The sequence below is a fragment of the Carassius carassius genome, chromosome 21 (assembly GCF_963082965.1).
Source record: "Carassius carassius chromosome 21, fCarCar2.1, whole genome shotgun sequence".
NCBI lineage: Eukaryota > Metazoa > Chordata > Actinopteri > Cypriniformes > Cyprinidae > Carassius > Carassius carassius.
The window spans coordinates 6,230,020-6,245,240 of NC_081775.1; the positions used below are offsets into that span (position 1 = coordinate 6,230,020).

At 35.6% G+C, this 15,221-nt stretch overlaps 1 protein-coding gene across 2 annotated transcripts in view; it reads right to left on the reverse strand.

Moving 5' to 3' along the window:
- Positions 1–15,221, reverse strand: part of LOC132097412 (glutamine--fructose-6-phosphate aminotransferase [isomerizing] 1) — a 39,812-nt gene that overhangs the window by 5,208 nt on the left and 19,383 nt on the right. For both annotated transcript variants that reach the window (XM_059503110.1, XM_059503111.1), the window contains exon 14: positions 1,913–2,027. In XM_059503110.1, coding sequence (XP_059359093.1) covers positions 1,913–2,027 — 115 coding nt within the window. The remainder of the gene's footprint in view (positions 1–1,912; positions 2,028–15,221) is intronic.

Consider the following 15,221-nt stretch of genomic DNA (forward strand, 5'->3'; position numbering starts at 1 on the left):
CACAGCTATTTATTATGACATAAATGAGAATACAGACCAATTACAGAAAATCAATAGCTAAGTAAGCCAAGTATCACCTCTTTGTTATGTGAGTGAAGGCTCTAAAATGCCTGGTGAAAAAAAAGGGAAAGATTTCATGGAACAGAGCTAAATGAATATGCAGTGTTTCAACTGTACATCTAAATGTCCAGTCCTTTTTCCTTTCCTTATTATTTATTAGATTTTTTTTTTTTTTTATGGAACAGAAGCTAAGTTTTTGCGTTCATAAAATCATGACAAAATTTGTAAAAATACATTAACTTTATAATACACATTTTTACAGACTTCATATTTTTTAATTTACATTACATCTTACATCAAAAAATTATATATATATATATTATATACACACTCACCTAAAGGTGTAATTTATATATATGTGTGTGTGTGTGTGTGTGTGTGTGTGTATATGTGTGTGTGTGTGTGTATATATATATATATATATATATAATTTATATAATTAATACTAAGTTAATTCATAAAATCTGAAAAATCAATTTGTAATATACATTATAGTTTACAGACTTTGTATAATAAAAACCGGTCTCATTTTATAGTTTATACATTTCATTTTATAATGAAAAATTATATAATGTATATTACCGTATTTTCCGGACTATAAGTCGCACTTTTTTTCATAGTTTGGCTGGTCCTGCGACTTATAGTCAGGTGCGACTTATTTATCAAAATTAATTTGACATGAACCGAGAGAAATGAACCAACAGAAAACATTACCGTCTACAGCCGCGAGAGGGCGCTCTGTGCTGCTCAGTGCTCCTCTTGTCTAGACATAGAGTGCCCTCTCGCGGCTGTAATGTTTTCTCTTGGTTCTAAATAAATGCGACTTATAGTCCAGTGCGTCTTATATATGTTTTTTTCCTCATCATGATGTATTTTTGGACTGATTATACTTATACTCGGATGCGACTTATAGTCCGAAAAATACGGTATAAAAAAATATATATAATGTATATTAAAACAATGTATATTAATTTTTTTAATACATTTTATTATATAAACAGTCACTCATTTATTTAATTTTTGAATTCATATAATACTACGTTTGTTATCATAAAATCCTGACAAAACAATTTGTAATACACAATTTTTTTAAACATCCATTATAATGTATATGTAAAATATATAATATAAATATTTATAGCCAATTATTCCATTTATTTTTCTAATTTGTATAATTAATACGAAGTTTATTCATAAAATCCTGACAAATCAATTTATTTTTCTACATTTATTTTATTTAAATAAATGCATACACACACACACACACACACATGAATCATCCAAACTACTGCTCCATCAAGACATTAGCTGAACTTCAAAAGGAAACAACTGATATGATACCTGCTTGCAACATTTGTACATTTTGGGCCAAAGACTGCAAACACTATTCAAAGCATGCTATCATTAAATGGCAGAATCAGCAGTTCTTCATATGAACAGTGAGCTGAAGAGCAGGGGGATCAGTAACTGGCTGCCAATACATTCCTGACCTCACTGGCTTGGAAGCAGAACAAAAACTGCACAGAGGGAGAAAGCAAGAACTGGAGAAAGATGGGAGAAGTGGGGCGCCCCAGCAGACACTTGCGGTCCAATAAAGACTTCCAGCAGTGACAGAGAGAGCTGGCCGAGGCCGTCTACTCCTCTCTGCACACAGCCCCTGAGTGAATGCACTTATATGCACATGGAGCTCTATGATGCCAGCATTACACCATCGTAAATGTACACAAAAAGCACATGTGCACAAAAACACTATTTATTTATTAAAATTTACTACTGTAACTAATGACTAAGATCACATTAGAAGCAATTCTAGACCATTCTAAAACTCACACACAGTGGTATTAGTGTTTACCTGGCAGCACTTTGAGGCCTTGTATGATTTCTCGCCTGCGCGGCTGCACTGAGATTCTGTCATCGCACATCAGAAGGGCGAACATGATGAGAGCCACGAACTGACTTGTGTATGCCTGCAATGAATAAAAATAAACGGCAAAAAACTGAGTTCACATGTGCTCACAATGCAATTTATTTTATTTTTAGAAACGGGGGTCAATCCTACAGTATACTCTGGCCCACAGTGGCCCCACAAAGTAGTTGAGACACTGAAGCCATGGTTAAAATAAGTTCACATATCATGGCATTAGATAACTGCATAAAAACCAAGAGGTGGTTACTCTGCTAGGATAGATGTTTTATATTTGATGCTTCAAACATCCACACAAAATTTTGGATGAATATCAAAACTAGGCAAGTATGCATAAATCAAAATATGTGTGTGTGTGTGAGAATATTAAGCTGCAAAAATATTATTTAAACATGAATCCTGCATGTTCTGCATGTCTCTTTGTGAACACAATTTTTGATTGTTACAATTTAATGAAACCATTAAAATGGAATCCAGAAAATTAATTTAAGATACAGTTTGGTATAAAAAAAAAAAAAAAAAAAAAAAAAAAAAAAAAAAAAAAGAATAAGGCCTTAAAGATTACATTTTTGTTAAATTGTGTATGTTAAGCTACTGTTAATTTGTGTATGTTTCATGATTTCAATTAATTAGACATGCTTTTTGATTCGTATTTTTAGTTTAACCATTAAAAGGGAGTCTGGAAAATTTTAAATGTAAAAGAAAAATGGAATGCAGAAAAATCAAAATGAAAAAAAAAATATATATATATATATATATATATATATATATATATATATATATTAGTGCTGTCAACGTTAACGCGTTAACGCATGCGATTAATTTTTGTCTGGTTTAACGTGTCAAAATATTTAACGCAATTAACACAGCATCCGTATTTTCTGCCATCCGTTGGCTAGCTTTACATTATATGATCACTCTCTTATTCATTTAAATGCTTTTAAACATTTGAAGCACGGCAAGACAAAAGAGAATGCGCTGTCTGTGAATGCCCTTATGTGACACATACACACGTACACACACACACACACACACACACACACAATGCATAGACAGGGCGCCAGAATCCAGTTCTCTTAAGCGCTTGAACTAACAATAAACATCCCAAAGTGCCAGTTTTGTCGATTATCCTCATAAGAGCAATCTAAAATGATTTATATAAAGTCTAAAATGAACAAAAAGAGTTGTGAGAGAATGAGGCGAGATCCATAGACAGTATATAAACGGTGAGATCCGCGTGTCTGTTTGCTCTTAAAGGGACAGCAGCCAATAAAGCTTCCTGTCAGTAAAGTTAAAGAACAAAGGGAACAGAGAAAATGACTCGCTGCTCTTGACTAAATAACTTTTGTAGCTTTAATAAGGATTAACTATTTAATTTATAGTTTATGCAGTGCAGACTGCATATAACTTTGATAACTTTATTAAATTTCTGTATATTTCCTAACTGTTAAGACAGGAAGGGCAGGAGTAAACATGACATTTATTATGGGTTTATGTTAGCATTGTTTTAAGTTTACTTAAATTAAAAACTGTTATATTTTTGAAGCCTAATAATAAATGTAAGTTTTTTTTTTTTTAAAAATCAGTAGCTGTATTAATATCAGTAATACTGGCCTTCATTCATAAAAAGATGCCATTTAAATAAGTATTTAAAATATACTGTATGTTGTTTCTACATTAATTTGATTAACTGTGAAATTATTACATTAAAAAATATATTAAAAACGTACAAAAACATTTCTTTTTTATTGGGATTAATCACAGAAAAAATGTGTGATTAATCTAGTTAAAGTTTTTAATCGATTGACAGCACTAATATATATATATATATATATATACACATATATATATATACACATATATATATACACATATATATACATACATATATATATACATACATATATATATACATACATATATATATACATACATATATATATATATATATATATATATATATAATTTTTTTTTTTTTCATTTTGATTTTTCTGCATTCCATTTTTCTTTTACATTTAAAATTTTGTACATATATATATATATATATATATATATATATATGTGCAAAACAATGGCACTCTGACATTTTAACAGTGGCTTATTGGGGCCACCAAGATTTTGATTAGAGCCCGACCGATATAAGCTAATTGCATTTAAATCGGCATCGGCATTTATAACGGCCGATGAAACATGAGAAACAGAGTCTCATGCTTCACTCATGTTATGAGTGTTGCATAGTTTGTCCACCAGAGGGAGCTCTGCAGCTCCAGAGTTAACAGCAGCGCCAGAAGTCCACTACAGAAGAAAGCGATCAGCCAAGCCAGAAGCCACGGAGATGTAACTTACTGTTTTGACGGTGAGTCTGTCGTTCGTCATGTGAAATGATTGTAGATTTAGTTCATACCCTGTATATAAAAACTGTGTGGTAGTTCTAGCTAACGGTCCTATCATTATCACTTCTAAATATTCTGTAACATCACTTACAGCCGCTAATGCATTGCTATATTAGATTAGCCACAAAGCTAATACCATGTTTATCAGTGGAAGAGCGCGAACGTTAATAGGAGGTCAAACTATAACGTTAGCGTTTAACTTATTCTTATTCTATTGCGGTGTGTTTCCCACATAATGACCGCGTAATTGGGCCTTTCACACAGGACGCGGTATGCACGGCGCTTGCCGCTGGGTTCAGCGTTGCCCTTCAGATACAACGCGATTTGCGCTGCGCTATGGCGTAGGCGGGGTTTTAAAAACGTTTAGCGGGAGCTCTTTCATAGTCTGTTCCTCCTCCTTTCGGTCAGCAGCAAACATGTATCCGTCCCGTTATAAGAAGCGAGCGATAGCGCTAGTCCTGCTGATGAGAATTAAGAGAGAAGCAAGGAAGAAGAGGCTACCCTCAGGTCCAGAGAACAATTTGGTGAATTCAGGCTGGTTACGTTACTCTAACGCTAATAGCTTCCTTTTTAGTCGGCCCCTTAAATGCTTGCTATTAACATGTTTGAAGGTGGTTCTTCTCAAAATTGACAGCGGTGTGTTCATGACACTAACGTTAACCATTCAACTTCGAATTGATTCCGTAATCTTCCGGTAATAGTAGGCAAGACGATGTTCTGTGAGAGCAAATATAGTGTAGTTACAGTAACTACAGTAGGTGCGTCAGAAATGATTAAACCAGAGGGGACATGTTAATAAATGTGAGCTGAACAAGCGCTTTTTTTTTTTACATATTGTTTCAAAGCAGCTTTACAGACATAACAGGAAAATGTTGAAATAATATTGTTAAATATAAGTAGGTAATACCTATCGCTTGACAAATAAAAAAAATATATATATTTCTCATTTTTGCCTATGTAGGAGATCCCAGTTTATTATTATTATAATTCTAATGATGACATGAATAAATGATACATGGTGATAATATTAATACACATGCTTATTCTTTCTCTGTCTCTCTTTCTGCCTACAGATGGCTGAAAAAGGTGAATGCTGTAGCAGCAAAGTGTGGGACTACTTCTGCAAATACTTTAACTTTAGTATTATAATTTATTTACAGTACACACACATACTGTTAAAACCAGCTTCAACTGGAAGAAAGTAAAAGTGTTAAATGTTTAAAACCAGACTGTTTTTTGATCATTAAAAAATATATACTTTTGATGTGCAATTGTTTAGTCATTGAGACTGTAATCTAAGGCTTTTTTTTAACATATTCCATTCTGGAAAATGGTTTATGCAGCCCACATACATAGAACAGGCAGATATTTTGCAATTGAATGTTGTGTAAGTGCAGTTTATAGGAAATGGGTCTAATATCCAGATTATTTTTAAAATCAAAATATCGGCTTATAAATCGGCTCTTTTCGAGTTAATATCGGCATCGGCCCCCAAAAATCCATATCGGTCGGGCTCTAATTTTGATAGATGTTTTCCATGAAGCAATTTAATAAAAACGGCAATACCAAAAATGTCTATTTGATCTGCAGGGTCTCCTTCAATTAGGAAAAAAGGCACATTTATAATCCAAATTCTACACCTGGTCAAATGACAAAGCGAGAGAACTTGGGTTGCCAAAAACACTATATTGTTTTTCAGGTGTCATTAAAAAAAATCTAAAGAAAGAAAACCAAAACTGATTTGCCAAATAAGGCAGGGGAAACGAGAAAGAAAAAGTGCTTCGCTTAAACAGCATTCCTCAATGCATACATTGTCACATTACATGTCTAAATGTAATCTGATGTCATGCCATTATCTTTCGGAGCATATTAAAGCCACTGTCAGTCAGATACGAAGCACATTTAGGAAGCATTTAGGCCATCTGACAACATGCTCTGACTCACTTATGGTTCTCTGAGTTCATGTGAGATACTTCCAGTGATGGTAGAGGAGCCACGGACCAGACACCCTCACAAATCACTACCACATGACCACTGATCCATGGATACATTACTTTGTGGCTTATTATTTACAGATGCTTTTAGTCTGTGACACTTCACTACTTGCAGGGATAAAGTTCTTGTACCAATCTGAGATTATGTAGTTTGGTCAAAGGAGAGATGGCGACTAGGTTTGACAGATTATGATCTTGGTGAGACATTAGATCACATTAAACCATCAAACCTTTTTAACCAATTTACCAGAGTCCCAATGCACAGTAATCTAAACCCTCTGCGTGGTTTTAAAAGGCAACAAGTTTCTCAAAATTAAACAAACCTTGTGCAAAGTTTAAAGGGATAGTTCACCCAAAAATGAAAATCTGATGTTTATCTGCTTACCCCCAGCGCATCCAAGATGTAGGTGACTTTGTTTCTTCAGTAGAAAACAAATGAGGATTTTTAACTAAAACCATTGCAGTCTGTCAGTCATATAAATGTAACTGAATGGCAATCACGGCTTTGAGAGTAAAAAAAATAAAATAAAAACATACACACAAACTAAACCAAATTAAACACTGCAGCTCATGATGATACATTCATGTGTAAAGACACAAAACGATCCATCTGTGCATCGTTTTTACCTCGGATTCATCGCAATGTCCGAACTGTCCTGAGTGCGTTCACATCTTTAGCTGGTGCATGATGTGTCATCTTCTTCTTCTTCTTGCTTTATGTATATTATTACAAATCAATGTATCGTCACGAGCCGCAGGGTGTAATTTGGTTTTGTTTGTGTATTTTTAATTTTTTTTACTCTCAAAGCCGTGATTCCCATTCACTTCCATTATATGACCAGAAGACAACGGCAACGGTTTGAGTTAAAAATATTTGTATGTATTTTACTGTAAAAGTGGGAGGCAGCACATGCAAAGCATGCAATGACTATGGCAACTTTTACATTTGAAAGAATACTATGGCAAAGTTATTGCTTTCCTTATTAAAACAGATTATTATTATTTTTTTTTCGTGAAATTAAATGAAATGAAAGCTATATCATACACTTGGAAGATTATGAGCAATTTCACTGCTCATCTACAACAAGACAATATTTTAAAAGAATATTTAAGAAATTCCCAATTACAAAATAGTTATCTTTTTATTACAGGAAGCAAAACAATGCAGTTGTATTTTTAAATATTTCAGCTAATCGTTGAGGGGGAAGTCGTAGCCTAGTGGTTAGAGAGTTTGAATCCTAACCCTAGGGTTGTGGGTTTGAATCCTGGGCCGGCAATAACACGACTTAGGTGCCCTTGAGCAAGGCATCGAACCCCCAACTGCTCCCCGGGCGCCGCAGCATAAATGGCTGCCCACTGCTCCGGGTGTGTGTTCACAGTGTGTGTATGTTCACTGCTCTGTGTGTGTGCACTTTGGATGGGTTAAATGCAGAGCACGAACTGAGTATGGGTCACCATACTTGGCTGAATGTCACGTCACTAATCTATAGCTGTAACTAATGATTATTTTGACAATTGAGTAATCTGATATGTTTTAGTAACACAAATAGGCCTAAGTGAAAACCAGGCTTTTGTATTATATATAAACTAACGATGAGGCAGTAACAATTGGTTCAAATAAAATATCAAAACCAAGTAATTACATGGTTTTATTGAACAACACTGTTAAAATAAATAATGTAATATGCCTATACATGATATGAACATAACTAATAGGGGTGGAACGGTTCAACATTTTCACAGTTCGGTTTGTTTCACGGTTTTAGAGTCACAGTTTAGGTACAGTTCGTTATGTGCTATGTTTATAGAAAAACTATACATATAAAAAAAAAATATATAAAAAAAAGTAATATTATATATATATATATATATATATTATATCTTACTACAAGCAACAGCATACAAAAATACAATAAATATACAAATATAATAAACAGTGATTTTCAGGTTTTTTTTAGGTAGGTCTAGCATTAGTTTTTAGGTACAGAAGTTGAATTAAGTAATCAAATGCAAAACAGGATTGCATATTGGACTGTATAAATTAAAGATTATTCTTTAATAAAGTCACAAAAGCTTTTTAATCAAGAGTAGTGAGTGATTTATTTGTTGTTGTTCGATTAATATTAAGACTCACTTTAAGAGAATGCATTGATCCAGTGCACTGATACAGTGGGCCTACGCTCAGTCGGCTATGTCTGCTATGTAGGATAATTACCAATATGGGTATTTTGACAATTTTTGAGTGAATTTATCCAATTTAAACAATACTTCAGAAAGAGCTTAATATTTGCTTGTGTTCTGAGGCACGGGTTTGCATGCTTCGGATGAGCGCACGCTAGGGCTGTGCGATTAATCGAAATCGAAATAAAATCGCGATTTGAGTGTGTGCGATTTCTAAATCGCTTTATAGCACGATTTTCCGCGGCCCTGACCTCCTGCAGTATGTTATCTGAACCAATCAGGATGCTGTGCACCTAAGTGGAGCGCGAGAACAGAGCAGACTGGGCACATGCCTAACTCCAGGTTCACACACTCTGTCTGTGATGCGTAGCCTTTTTTTTTTTTCCGAGCCCATGTTAATGGAACAGAACGTTCACACTGCACGCAGTAAAAAGATGAGAACAGAAAAGGTTATAAATAGAAAGGTGCGAAAATATTTAATATCTTTAATATCTGTTTTTGGTAAAACATGATTTTGACGACTACATTAAGTTTTGTTTTATAGAAAACTCTTTTTAAAAGATTTTTGTTTTGTATAAATTAGGGGTGCAGCGAAATTTCGGCCGCCAAAAATTTACGTCCGAAATGGCATTATCGGTTTCGGGCCGAAATAAAAAAAACAGCCGAAAACGTAAACCGAAAATGAATGTCACCCGCCCCTCCCATCCGTGAGCAAGCGCTTAGGTTTCACTCACAGTCGAGCTGTTATCACGCGTCTGCCTATCAAAGATTAAGCATGTCAAAGGGCTGTCACAATCAAAAAAAGCTTGTCACAAAAGCTGCACAATCGATCGGACCAACCAACACAAGTTTCGAAAACGAAAATAGGGAATCGATTTTAACGGCCTTCTCTCGGAGCGCGTCCAGCTCGGCACTATACGCTCGCAGCGAACGCGCGTCACACAGCAACTGCAGGTTCTGACACACACACACACACACACACACACACACACACACACACACACACACACACACACACACACACACACACACACACACACACACACACACACACACAGCCTATTAGTGCATAATATCAATGTAGCCTTCAGTAATGTTTTTCATTGATGTTATGGCAGTCCACATTGCTGACTTGTGCGCGTCTCAAGCGCCCTCTTTACGTTCGCCCTAATGCCTGTTTAGTTGTCGGTGGATTTGCCTATATTTGGCGTTGAAAAACGGATCAACGCCAAATATAGGCAATTTACTAACGATTCAATGAACACTTTGCCTATGTCTCAAAAATCGAACAGGATTTTTTTTTCACAAAAGTGACAGCCCTATACGAGAGGACACCAGAGTTGCAATATGTAACATTTGTTCTGCAAAAATCTCCAAAATTGTGGATTTTTTTGCACAATTTTTAAAAAACTATTTTATTTGATGGAACATAAAACTTGAAGAATAATTATTATTTATATTTATTGTAAAATATATTTTATGTTTTGTTATGTAACTGTTAATAAAAGTTTGATTATTATATTGTGATTTTTCAATTCAGATCCAATAAATCCAAGCAATATATATATATATATACACGTTTTTAAGATAAGCCATTTTCGGCTTCAGTTTCGGTTTTCGGCCAAGTGCATCCTAAATTTTCGGTTTCGGCGCAGAATTTTCATTTCGGTGCATCACTAGTATAAATTGTATCTTAATTTTGATAAATGTTTTATCAATAAGTTGCCCGTATTTAACAAATAAGAAGCAAATATATAGCCTAGCAGACAATGTAATAAGGCGCCGGCACGATCACTTGCATTGCATGTGAACTAAACTCAGTGTGTGCCTCACAGATTTGAGAAATATAGGCTATACATTACAGAAAGCTTGAAATGTCTTCTTTTAAACGAAAATATTCAAACCAAAATAAATGGGCTACTCTCTGATGATGTAATCCATATGAAATGTGCAGTTCTCTCTGGCATTCATGGCGAGTCTGCATTGTCAACTTCATCTTTGCAGCGACACAGCAAACACCAGTTTATTACTAAACAATAAAATGACTCCTTGCATATTTTGGAATGAGTGAGCGGATCGGGATATTCAGAAATGCGCTCTCCGCTCACAAGCTCGGATCAGAACAAACCCGAGCCTCAATGTCTGCGGACCTTGCAGAAATATACAAATAGATTTTATTTTAGGCAAGTCATCATGCTCACTTTTATATATATAAAAAAATAAAATAAAATAAAAACCTTAAAATATAAATCACTTTGCTATTTACATACAAAACTTTTAATAGCTGAAACCGTAGTATAAACTGTTTTGGGAGAAGAGAAAAAAAAGAGACTAGTAATTCTGATAAGCGGTCGGCCAGGACCGGGCTAGGGCCTAAATCTGAGGCCTCTGTAGGGCTCTAATAGTTTGTCTAGGTTGTTTTTTTTTTTTCCCCCATCGCTATTGCAGTGTCTGGGAAGCCAGAATGCGCATCCATCAACAGAAACATATATTAGCTGAACCCTGTTTGTTTTATGTGTTATTTATAGCAAACCATATTACAGATGATTTGTTAGATTTAAGTTGTCCCAGCATGTGCCGAACCAATGTGTGGAGATCCGAACAGTTCGATTTTTTTCCATGAAACGGCCCACCCCTTATAGCTAACTTAAGTACATTATGTATTATAACAAATATCTGCAGAGGTTGACATTGGCCTGGTGACGTTTCATTTTACAGCGTGATTGAACAAGGTTTAAATCCATAAAATTTTTATATTTGGCCACATGTAAACTCGGAAACATGTATCAATGTATGATATATGTGTAACTGGTTCCATGGATAAACTCTTAAACCAAGAGTTTAAGGGTTTACAGGATCAAAGCAGCAGGATTGTTTACAGGATCAAAGCAGCAAAGGTTCCTTACTTTAACACAGAAAAACCAGTCTCCTCTTGGCTTATATCAAAATCCCTGCAGAGTTTAGATTCAACCCTAATTAAATGCACTGGATCCAGCTAATCAAGTACTTCAGGCTTTGTTGAAAGTTAAATGGTTTTATGTGTTGGATCTCTACAGGCCTATAGCCCTCGAGGAATGGAGTTTGACACCTCTGCTCTAGATGTTTCTAAATGAGGGTTGCACACTGACTGTGACCAACTAAACAGACACCATTTATTTTTTGTAACTTCTGGCACCACTATGGGCAGCAACTGTTTGGTGATGCAACAGTATTATAAAACTCAAGTTCGGTCCTAGAGAGCTGCCGCAGTCCTGTAGAGTTCAGCTCAAACCTTAAATCAAACATACCTGAACAAGCTAATCAATGTATTCAGGACAACTAAGGCTATAGGCAGGTGAGGATTTTTTTCAGGGTTGGATCTGAATTCTGCAGGACTGTGGCCCTCTAGGTCCAAATTTGCCTGCCCCTGATATAACTGGATACCATGGCAAGGTTTCAGTTCAAGAAAGTGCATGCGTTTCCATCCAGTGAGGATCAAGCAGAGCCACAACAGACTTTAGTTACTTATAGCCACTGAAGGGAGAATTTTTTTTTTTTTTTTTTAATCAGTAACAAAAAAGGACCCCTAGTGGAGCACTGGAAGTTTTAAGCATGGAATTATGAAGGAACCAAAGCTTGCCAGAGCAGGAACATTCTTGAAGAACAGAGGCCTTATGAGAGAGGGAGGACTGCAATCACAGCAAAATCAGGCAAACCAAGCAATGTCACATCTTCATCAAATACAGCAGCTCACAAGATGGGCTGGGCATAAGCTAACTGGCTGCAAGCTGTACTGCAACTGGTGAATTTTGGCAAATTGGAAGTAATAGTTGAAGGGTGCCGGTCTGCAAAGATTTTGGTTGGCAGATATTTGGATTTATTCTTGGGTTGAATGAAGTCGGCCTAACTATCTAATGGCCACAATTTGCAAAAATATGACCACCAGAAATCCAGCCAGTGAAGTTACCAATCTAATGTACTCAAGCCTTTCACCAATGTACGGAAGTGTCAGGGGGAAAAAATAACTGGAGACTACATGTCACTTTCATTTCTCAGTCAGCAAAAGGTCATCTTCTTCCCTAGCTTAAACTTCCTAATTTTGCAGTTGCAATCCAAATTATTACAGCTGCAATCTGGAAACCCAGGAGCATAACACTCCAAGTAGTTGTGGGTGTGGGTTTAGAGGTTCCTCTGAGGGATTGCTCTGGTGCTGTGCAGACATGGGCGGATAGAAAGAAAGAGCCTGCATCTGTGGAGAAAAACCAACGATTCTCAAAAGTCCGGATATTTTAAAAGTGTGGTTTAAGAATAATTTAGACTGCAAGTAAAAAGGCCAGATAACCTCGACTTGAGGGTGCATGATTGTATGTGATTATACTTTTGTAAAAACACCCAACAAAAAAAGTCTTTTGTGGACACTTAATGCTCTGATCTGGAAAAACATGAGTTGGGAACTAATAAGTGGGAGGATAAAAGAAGAATGAATGGATGGATTTCTACTTTTATTGATGGATAGATGAGAAAGTCAGAGTGTCATTCTCTTTGTGATGAGAGTTCCAGTTGGGGAAACAGCTTCCATACCTCCAAAGGGTATTCATCGGAGACTCTTGAGAAATTATTATGACTACAATGGACCACAGGAAACAGATCACCATTTACAGAGCAACAAAGTTTAAATTTCATGTTCATGAAACTTAAAAAAGCGAATACAGTAACAACAGAATTGTAATTCATCACCGAAAAACCAGGGCCGGTGGAATCAATTTCCAGTAATTTTACTTCCTGTCATAGAATGGCAACATAAACATTTTAACAGGACAGCCCCCCCCCATGAATAACCTGAGGTGCCTTACTCAAGGGGACAAAGGTGAAAGCTCATGGATCACTTCTTGGAGGCCCTGAACCAACTACATTCTGATTACCAGGTTTTCACCATAATCAAATGACGACTGTATGTTTATCATCAACATAAATTCAACCTGTAATGTAATGTACAGCATGTGAAACATTGGGAATTGCTTGGACTGATCATCTGTCCAGGGTTTTCACTGCCTTGGCCTGAGATGCTGTGATTGGCTTCAGCATCCTCCTAACCCTATATAGTAAGCAGTTTTAAGCATGAAAGAAATGGATGGATAGAACTGTTCAGATCTTTAAAAGTGGGCATTTATGTAAAACCTTAATGAAAATTTGCAGTCAAAATACTAACTCCAATTTCTTTATCAAAAGTAGAGAGGGTCAATTTTGATTTCATACAGACTTGAATATGATCTAACGAACAATCTGCTATAAGATCTCAGCATAAATTCAGTATTTTGTGACTACAATTTTTCAAAGCCCCAACCTTCGCAGTAATGACTATGGTAGGGGGATTTCTTTTACAACTACGTAACACATGTTCATTAACAACCTTTGGGAGTTTGTTCAATCACAACTGCATCATAATTATTCTTGAATACAGAAATAAATAAACCACCAATCTAATGAGAGTTTGATCCTCAACTGTAGAGTTCTGCTTCTAATTTGAAACCTGGATGACATCCGAGGGAATCTGTAACTTATAGCTCAAACTCATTGAAAATGGCCTGCCCAATTGTTCCAAAAGCTAAAGAAAGAGGGACTAAAATACCAATGGAGGATTTTGGCTGCTGTCCTGGCTCCTCATTGTTTCACTGCAATTTGATACTTATATAGGCAATTATATCACCTCATTCAGCCTGCAGGCATCTATATTTCTATCCTAATGAAGCCTAGTCATAAATTAAATGGATCTCCCTTTTTTTTTTACTTGAATGACAAGCTAACAGTTAGAAATGCCATTTTTTCTCTTAAGAAGTATGAAAAATTAAGGGTAGAGTAAGGCCAGAGGAGCATGAGTATGAAAAGTGGATTTTCCTTTGTGGTCATATTTCTTCTCTCAGCATTAACATCTCTCATCCAGCCAAATCCAGCTGCTCAGACGCTTGATTCCAAGAACAGTTTTTTCTTTTCACATATTTGTTGTGACTTCATTAGACTTGCATGTGGTGGGTTCACATGTGTGGTGGTTCTCGATATTTTGAGTTGTAGTTCTCAATTCTTATCCATTTTCTCACATTCAAGTCAGCACTGTTCAACTCAACAACTTTCTGTTAAAAGTGTATCAAGAAGTTCTTTAGCAAGCATGTACTTATAGATACCATAATGGTTCACTCTTCAGAGGGCAGTCCTTGTCTATCCAACAAAAAAAAGAAGCAACTTGAACATCACTACACAGGATTTTCTCTGTACTCAAATCTTTTCACCTTGTGTTCCAGTATGTACAGTGAACAGCACATAGGAGTAAACCCCCTCTGAATAAATATAAAAGATGTATTTTCCTAATGATCACTAATATAATTCATGGAAAGATGGCCAAATTCAAACATATCTAACATAAAAACAACAAAATATATGCCAATATTTTCTGTAAGATAAGTAAATTAGCTGATTTTGTTTAAATAAATTATTTAAGAAATGAGTACACACTAGATTTAATTCAGAAAATGTATAATATTCTAGTTATTAGTATGTCTTCCAGAAGTATACTGCTCTGACCCTTCCTGGCAGAGAGTGTGCAAGTTTATGACAAATTTTCAAATCTGTCCCGTTTAACTCCTGGAATGAATGCTCTGGTCTTTGATGGGGAGTGTTTCTTAGCTTGTCTCTACA